The sequence below is a fragment of the Gymnoscopelus braueri genome (assembly GCF_963280865.1).
Source record: "Gymnoscopelus braueri genome assembly, chromosome: 6".
Lineage (NCBI taxonomy): Eukaryota > Metazoa > Chordata > Actinopteri > Myctophiformes > Myctophidae > Gymnoscopelus > Gymnoscopelus braueri.
The window spans coordinates 42,988,972-42,998,509 of NC_137607.1; the positions used below are offsets into that span (position 1 = coordinate 42,988,972).

Consider the following 9,538-nt stretch of genomic DNA (forward strand, 5'->3'; position numbering starts at 1 on the left):
ACGTTAGAGGGTATTTATGCAGCCAATGTCATCATCTAGTATGAATGAATGATGACACGACAGTGATGGGCCAGACTGTCTACAACAAAGAGTCTGCCTACAGAGACAATTACTCATGTGATGAAAAACGCTCAGCAACGCCTGTACTGGTTCTGTCATCTGAGGAAGTTTAAAGTGGGCCCGCATCCTCAGGTTGTTCTACAACAGCACCATCGAGAGCATCCTGTGTTGGGCAATGTCACCTCCTGGTCCTGGTATGGGTACTTCACCACCTTCGAATGGAATTCTCTACAGAAAGTGATGCGGACAGCCCAGCGCATCGTGAGAGGTGAGATTCCCTCCCTCCAGGAACTATACAAGAAGCGATGCGTAGTAGCGAATCATCAAGGACACTCACCACCCCAGCCACAACCTGGTCATGCCGCTACAGCGACCACAGCCAGGGAAGCTCTACTTTAGCATGAAGGACTGTACCACCAGATTTCTTTCCTTTCCTGAAAACTACAAATGATGGGAGCTTGTACAGAAAATAATTTCACCCGCTGTTTCACATGTGTAAACCTGTGATGTGACAATACGGTTGAAGTTGAAGATGAACCTCTACTAACTAGCGAACCATCAGCATGGCAAATACAATTTATGTACCATAATACCAGTTTATGGCATATAATTATGGCCGCTACAACACAATACAGCCAGATGGAATAATAAAAACAGCTGATGCAAAACAACTGGAATGAAACTGGGACTAATTCTGTCCCACAAGGTCATGAAAGGACAAGGTCATGTTCCACGTACCAACATGCCTGCATGACCGAAGCTCTTGTCTACGTTAAAGTCCACTGCAACCTTCACGTGAATGATACGATGAACACACCGGGGTGGCTACGCCAGCACACGGACCATATGCTTCTGGCGAGCGCAAGGACCCAGGTTTGAATCCGACTCCCGTCTCTGCCTCGCATATCTCTCCTCTCTCTCTCTGCCCTTGGTTTCCTGTCTCGCTACGCTGACCTATCTGATTGAAGCATGCCAAAAATAAATCCTGAAAAATTACGAACGAGATGTTCCCAGCCGATATGACTCATAATATTACATTATCTGAGTTTGCATTAGGGGAGGCAGATTTTTTTCCGTCTTTGGGTCAGAATAGTTTGTCATGAGATTTAAGATGGTGAAGGTATGGACAGAGGGTGGGGTGGGTGGGTTTGGAGGGAGGGGGGGGGGGGGGGGGGAACAGGATCAGCTTTTACCTCGGGGCCTCTGCTTCTCTGCATCATAGATCATAACCACCTCTGTGACCTTCAATAGAACAAAAGAAAAACACCGGCTCCATTTAGAATACATCTGTTCATTCATTATTTTACGTCTCAATTCTGACTCCTCAAGTCTGATTTATGCTTAGCTGCGGTCCAGTGCCGCGCACCCGAAAATAGTCAATCTACAATTTCACGATTGGCTATTTTCGGTGCACATCCAAGTATGAATCAGGCATCATAAACCGTCCCTTTTTTTTACCTAGACCGTATGACACTGCCTATTACTGTAGCGATTGACCCTGCTCAATGTCACAAGCACTCAAGCATTGGCTCTTTATAATGAAGTGAACAGACGTGAACGTTAATGGCGCTCGGGTGATACTCACCACTCCAAACCTATTGAAATAGTCCCTGAGCTCCGGCTCGCCGCAGTTGTGGGGGATCCCGCCGACAAATATCTTCTTTGATTTATTGCTATCGGCTTTGCTGCCCTTCTGCAAGACAAAAAGGGAAATGTATGGATTTCAGGGTCGCGTATTTTTAAAAAAAGGGATTACAATGGAAAGGACACCCTGAACTCTGAGAGTGTACAAATGGAACCAAATGGACCCGTGTTACGGGTGCATTTGGTTCCTGTTGTACACTCTCAGAGTTAAATGAACACTGAGGATTTGTACTGTGGAGGCACTTAGCCATCATCTAGTCAGACAGTAGAAGCAGGGGAAATTAGGTTCCCTTCTTGCCCTGGGGTATAATTCTTAACATGTCATGTCAATGCAAACACTCGCCTCCGTGGAGAGCTGGTACAATCCACTTAATTCTGAATTACTGGGCGTTTCGCCACCGCTGTGTACGACTGCGCTCATGCACCGTATAGGCCTAGAAGTGCTTACACCATCAATAACTTTTAAAGAACGGTGCGTCTTCTATTTCCTTAGTACTAAGAAAAAGGAAGACGTACAAAGGCAGTAACGTAACTAGATGTCAGCGAACGCTGTCCCTTTGGCAGACAAAAGAAGATTCAAAAGAGATTCTTATGACATAAATGTTGTGCTTAATAATAATAGCAATAATGTGATTTAACAATATGCTATATTAAAGCCACAACCAGGAGCTTGGATTGATTTGAACAAAAACAAATTATTGCCATGAGGTACGTACATGTGTTTTTGCCTTATCGTATCCTAGAAAATGATTGTACAATCATTGTACGAACATGTAGGTCAAAGACAAAGGACATTTTTTACAGATGAAGGATTGAGGTTTCTGTGTGACACGTGGGGCAGAAACTAGAGTAGAACCTCAGGAGGAGACAAGGAGACACTGACGGCTACAGCCCTTCATCAAACAGAGGACAAACATAGCCGGAGACTCTACGGTACAGTACGAAACGCACTGCTCCTTACCCAGCCCTCCTTGGTTCGTGATTTTTCAGGTTGCATTCCTCTGGGAGTACATGGCTTGGGGTCAATCTGACAGCGAAATGAAGGAGAAGAAAGAAAGAAAGAAAGAAAGAAAGAAAGAAAGAAAGAAAGAAAGAAAGAAAGAAAGAAAAAACATTTGACCTCAGCGCTGAATGAAAAGCACCTTCAAATGCTCTTCCTGCAACCAATTCAATGCATTAGCCTGACTCACGTGGTACAGCAGGGCAACATACACACACTGCTGGATGACATGCATTCATTAAGTGCACGGCAAATAAAATTTAATGTCCTTCATTGCCTCTGCCAACAGAGAAATGGAAGCAATATTTCATTTATGGTGCATAGACATTATAGTGGGATCATTGTGCTGAGAGTAAATCATAATTTGCTCATTCATTATTACTGCTCCGTAATACCGTGGCGGAGCTTGGCGAAAAGAACTGATTATCAGGTTAACAATGTGTCTTGATGCAACGCAATGCGTAGTTAACCTGAAATTCTGTTATATTCGGCAAGCGACAGTTGTGTGACGGAGTATAACTTAGACTTAACAGTGTCACCTCTAAAGAAGATGTTTAAGAAGAATATAACATCTTAACCACAACTAATTTGCTAATTTGACTAATGACACGTAATTCATGATATGAAAATGTTTATAATCTGCCATACCTATATGCATATTTACAATAACAGTATTTCTATCTCTATCGGAATATTTTATGTTTGACCAACACTATGACCTTATTGAAATGACTGCTCTTCAAACTAGGCTTTAGATTAGGATATATGAGGAAGAAAACCTTATTTATGTGGATTGTCTACTTAAGCATACTCACATTTCTGCCATCTAGATTATGTGGTTTGGTCTCCAACACTGTCCGAACACAGTTGGGATCTTTGAATTTGACAAAGCCAAAGCCCCGCGACTGGTTTGTGGTTTTATCCTTCATGATGACACAATCTACTACCTCTCCATACTGTGAGAAGTAGTTTCTCAGTGTTTCTGATGAAAAGAAAAAGAGAATAATCATGTAACAGTGTTTCCACACTGTATAAATTCATCTACCAGAACAAGAACCCTTACGATCATTGCTAGAGAAATGTGAGTTTAAAATCACATCTATAAGTTAATCTAATTTCCCTATTAAAACACAACGAAATGTTGTCCTAATGTTAATGAATTTCAGTTTTTATTATGATGAAGTAAGTCATTTCACACAGAGATTTAACACTGCAACCTGCACCCAAGCCATTACTGGAACAAAGAAGAGGCCAGATGATGGACTAAAACTAAAAATACCACAGCTACATACAATGACAAAGGAGACAGTGTAAACGCTCTAATGACCTTGGTTGAATCTTGGGGTAACATTAGTGGGTAATGCAGATTATTTCAAGGTACAGTTGCTCCACATCAAGAATAAGAATTGAGCCACTCCTCTAGAACAAACAAGAGCATTGACCCGCTGTCATCACCACCAGTGGAAAATATACACACGATTAATTTATTTAATGCCCATGCCCATACACGCCCTCGGAGGCAAGGCATGCAAGTTTCAACAAACGAGGAGTCATCATCAGGGCTTTTCACATCACTGCAAAACCCTGGGGCTTCAGACCGAAGAAACAAGTCCAGAATACACACACACACACACACACAGCGCTGTAGCTACTGATCCGTCAAAGAGACACACACGCCGTCCAATCACGCATGACTTAGGGAAGGGACTCTGATGGCCCGGGGGTCTTGTCCAGACAAACTCATCCCTAGTTCGGTTTGAATGGACTACAATGTACTAAGACTGCAGTCTCCCTGAAAATAACGACGACGCCTTGGCTGAAGTATGAGTGTGTCTTTCAATATGAATATCATGCCTGAGAGCTGGTCCTTGAAGTTGCGATCGCACGCACATTGTCTGTTAAGCATCTGTGCAGCTCACGCTTTACATTAGGGACACAGTGGCTGGTGGTGTATTTCAAACCTGACAGCTATTTCACCAGGCAGAGTGATGCATTAGAATAGAATAAAACAGGGCCTCCAGATGAGTAGTGGTCTCTCTACAGACTGGAAGAGAAGACAAACTTTACCAGCCTCTGCTAAATTTACCAACATCTGCCGACTCACCTTGTTCACGCCAGCGTCTAAATATTAACTTAATCTACGAACAGGTTAGCCAAGTCTGCCAACCTGCCACTCTGCTAAACTCCAGTTGAACTGACACCCGGAAAACTCTTTCACGCCACATATCTATGTATTTTTATCACATATCCATGTAGTTATAACCATGTTATAGTAAAATATCCATGTAGTTATAACCATGTAATTATAACATATCCACATGGTTAAAACCATATTGTTATAATTGATTGATTGAATTTATTTGGTGATAAAAGGAACACTTCCATGACGACGACAACAACACACATTATCACAGAGGGAAAAAAAACATAAAGCCCTGAGGCTTATTTCCATTGTGAACAATCACAACATAAAAAACAACCAAATATAACAACTATAACACCTGTACAAAACACAAGTAGCAGCCCCAGGCAGAGTTACCCTACATTTACTGTACTACGTAATGTATTATGTTATTTTGGCACTTATTCAAAACACATTACAGCATCAATTAATACATATTAGACTTACACTAAAGGTTCATTATAGACTCACCTTGTGTTGTACTCCAGTCCAAGCCACCCACAAAAAGTTTTCTAAAGATAAGTAAACAAGTCAGTCATGATTTCCACTCTCAAAGAACAAGTTGCCATATTGAATATGACTTATTTTTGACTGACTGTAACAGAAGAACCAATCATAAAACTGTGGTCCCTGGTCACATAAAAGACCAATAATATAACAGTTCTATGAAGATTAAAACAGTTTGACTGCTGATGTTGATGTCAAAGATGTCACGATGACCAATTTAAGTTGACGATTAATTAACACATGAATAACAACATTTTTGTTTGGTTTTTAGGCTTCATAAACACAAATAGCACAGGGCAGGTATGACAAATAACTTAAATATACAAAGAAATTACTGACACATTTAACAATATACTTTCAAGAAAATGTATAAATAGCGGAAATAGCTGATCAAGCTGGAAAATGTTTGTAAATGTATGAACATGTTTCAACATGGAACCGATTATGACGATTATGCAAAATAATTGCGATTATCTAAACTAATCGCGATTAGGTGATTATGTAATGATGACAGGCCTAGTTGATGTTATAGCTGACTAACCAGTCAATTACTGCTCTATTACACAACAACGCTGGGTCACCTGTCACCAAAACTGTTGATGCTTGATGAGTAATGAACCAAGCCCCAAAGACTAAACTAGCTGAGTTATGTAGCTGGCACGGAGGCCATGGAAGTCATTTCCCCCTCAAAACAGTGACATGTTTTAGACCCGACAATAAAGGCCTTGTTATGAATCCTCCTGCTGCCACGTAACCCGGCAAATAACCATAGCATTTAGCAAGCTTAGGTAAACTATGGACAACCTGCAACACACACACACACACACACGCACACGCACACGCACACGCACACGCACACGCACACGCACACGCACAGAGTTGCCTGGAGTTCAGTCTCACAGAATGCAAGTGCTACCAGATATCGTTGCTGTCGGGCAGAAACCTCTTATCTCCATATTCTAACTTTTTGTGTTTTTCCGTAAATTAACGCCCTACTTGATCATACGGCGTCACACAAAAGTATCAAAAGTAGCAGATCTACAAGTTCAAAACGCGGCACGAAGCGGCACGTTTTGAGCTTGTCGATCTGCTACTTTTGCTATTTTTGAATTTGAATCCTGAAAAGTAACAGTTTTAGAAACATGAGGTTTTCCACCCGACAGAGACGATATAAAAAAGCATTGGCTCTTATTCACACTGCCAGTGAGGTGATAAAGCATCAGCCTGTAATGCGATTTTTACCCAGGAGCATCAGAATTATACAGGGGTATAAAAAGGTTAAAGGGGCAATCATTCACCCTGAAATCTCAAAACGCCCAATCCAACAGCAGAGTAGGCAGAAGCTCTCCCCCGTACATGCTCTGCTAAAATGATGTTCATTTACTTAACTAGTTAATAAGGTTAATATCTAACAATTCAAGGGAAAATATATATATATATATATATATATATATGTTTTAATGGAAATGTGTACTCTATTTAATGACTTCTTAAGCATCTGACCATCAAAATTGTAGACAGAGAGAGAGAAAGAGGGCAATTGAACATATTTCTACCATTGATAATGTCAATTATAGAATATGCTAGCTCAGTTCCATATTTTGTCATTGCTGCAGTCCAGTTGTTTTAAGTGTTCATAAAACTATGCTGTCCAAAATATACAGTATATGTTAGTCTGTTACAGTCAATCATTCTGTTCTGATATATAATGTACTGTAGTACATGTCCTGAACATCATGTTCAGTTTAATATCTGAAACATATACCGTACATACAGTATAGATAGATAGATAGATAGATAGATAGATAGATAGATAGATAGATAGACAGACAGACAATTTAGGGCTGGGCGATATGAAAAAACATAATTCATGTCATGATAACCTTCAGATATTTATCTGTTCAGGTATGGGAAAAAGTCCCCTTTTTTTCACAAATTGTTTAGTTTATATTTGTCACATAAATGCTAATGGAAATTCAAAGTGCATTTGTCATTATCAGTTGCCATAGTTAGCCTTGGATCATAGATGTATTTCATCGATTTTGACACTTGCATAGATGCGAAAGTAAAAGCCAGACTCTATAAAACACATATATGATCTTGATCCAAGGATATTGCCATATAGTATGACTTGTAATTGCTTTGCGGTGTGATTTAAGACACTAACACTGTGTAATAACGAGTGACATTTAAACATTTAAAGGATTATTATTAAATTATAATAATATTATTATAACACAATTGCAATGACACCCAATACAATAACCGATAAATATCGATAATATCGCCCCAGCCCTATAAATATGACGGCATGGTCATCACATCCACTGTCCTATCAGAACGCCCGCTAAATGTCCTCGCTCAGCTGGCAGGACCTAGAAGAGAGAAGCTGCTCTCCTCTCACTAGTCCTCGGTCTGCTCTGCTGCGGCTAGCGTTAGCATGATGCTAGCCTCACAGTCTCTACTGTACTGAACACTGTACTCAGTATGTACTCAGTGCTGCTGCACAGTAACAACACTGTAAACTCTCACCGTTTACACTTTAAATCACACCTAGCCACGTGCAAAACCCGGCTCGAGCGTCATTCTGCGACGAACCGCACCAATAAGCACCAAAGTTGCAACTGCATTGACCCAAGAATTTCACTTTTAAAAGTAGGCTATTTTATTCTTTCTAATCTCTCTCTCTCTCTCTGTCAACCCCAAGGCTAAAGCTATGTTAGCTAACTTCCACTGACGTTAGCCTAGCCTGCTGCTAGTACAGTAGAACACTGTACATTTGACAGCTAACGTCGGCTAGCCGCGGCTGTACTAAGTATGTACTTAGTACAGCCGCGGCTAGCCGGGGTTAGCTGTCAGATGACAGATGAGATATAATAGAAGCTGAGATGATGAGAGGGCATGATGCATGCTGGTGGTGAGGAGGAGAAAAGTTAAAAGCTCTGGATCAATTCAGTCATTCATTGAAAAGATGAATTAACACACAATCAATGGGAAATTTTAAATGTCTTCCTTACCCGACTTCATCTCCGGCTAAGTTGTTGTTCATTTTTGTGAGGCTGTGTGAGTGTAATAGTGTTGTGTGTGTGTGAGGAGGAGAGGAGAGGATTGGAGAGGAGCTGCTGCTGCTGCCCCACAGACACACTGCTGCTCTCTGCTCTGACTGAATGGATGAGGAGGAGGAGGAGAGGAGAGGAGGAGGAAGAGGAGGAGGAGGAGGAGAGGAAGGTCACACTCCGCTTTCTGGTTCAAACTGTGTCTCTGCGCAATGACGACGTGGTTCACCACGGGGGGCACTCCTCCTGCAGGGGGGCGGGGCAAATTTAAAGGGACCGTGGCGTTATGCAAATTAAGAGATTGCGCGTCATCACTTTCCCCAACCAACCAATAACCAGGCGTTCCTATTTTGGGGGTCATACAGTGGCGTATTCAGGAGAACATTTTTGGGTAGGCATGCAGTGAATTGAGAGTATTGAAAAACCATTCTGCATCTTCTGATGTGCGTGCTACAGCCCCCAGGACAAGATTAAGCCTATGTGTGAGTGGCAATGTGTGCAGGTAAGCGCCTGCACATTACGGAGGCCCCGTCAAACCTGCCAGGTGAGTACAGGTGATGGCCCCCCAGACCCCCAGCCCATGAGGACAAAGGCAGAAATGTGTAACCCTAAGGGTGATCGGGTCGCTCTACTGAATGGACACGGTGGTGATTGGCTGCCTGTCCGTAATGGACGAGGAGCCAATGTTTTTCTAAGGCGTGCGAGATCGCACTTAGACAGGCGGCGGCCTGTCTTGCCTCTATGACGGTTACGCCTCTGGGGGCATGTCGTTATTATTATGTTCTTATCATGTTATTTATGTTATTTTGTTGGAAGGTGACATTTTTCAAAAGTTGTAATAAAAAAAATGTTATGTAGCAAAAATAGCTAATCTACAAGCTCACCAACGTGTTAACCCACTAAAACAGGGAATGATTTTGTGTCATTCTAGATTTTTTGCCTTTTTTTTAATCTGCTATTCAAAAATAGCAGATATACAAACTCACAGCGTGTTACTTCATCTGCTATTTTTGAATATTTTAGAAAAATCTTGAAAGTGTGAGAACTACTGATTTTGATTTAGAATATCACGATATTACGACCTCCAAA

General features: G+C 41.4%; 1 protein-coding gene across 6 annotated transcripts in view; it reads right to left on the reverse strand.

Moving 5' to 3' along the window:
* dazap1 (DAZ associated protein 1) overlaps positions 1-8,633 on the reverse strand; it is a 31,154-nt gene extending 22,521 nt beyond the window's left edge. For 5 of the 6 annotated variants that reach the window (XM_080431748.1, XM_080431747.1, XM_080431746.1 and 2 more), the window contains exons 1-6: positions 8,411-8,633; positions 5,358-5,398; positions 3,520-3,686; positions 2,666-2,731; positions 1,646-1,753; positions 1,254-1,302 (exon numbers count right to left, since the gene is read on the reverse strand). In XM_080431748.1, the coding sequence (XP_080287874.1) occupies positions 1,254-1,302; positions 1,646-1,753; positions 2,666-2,731; positions 3,520-3,686; positions 5,358-5,398; positions 8,411-8,442 (463 nt within the window). In that variant the 5' untranslated portion in view covers positions 8,443-8,633. The remainder of the gene's footprint in view (positions 1-1,253; positions 1,303-1,645; positions 1,754-2,665; positions 2,732-3,519; positions 3,687-5,357; positions 5,399-8,410) is intronic. The other variant, XM_080431749.1, reaches the window with a different exon arrangement.
* Positions 8,634-9,538: the final 905 nt, after the last annotated feature.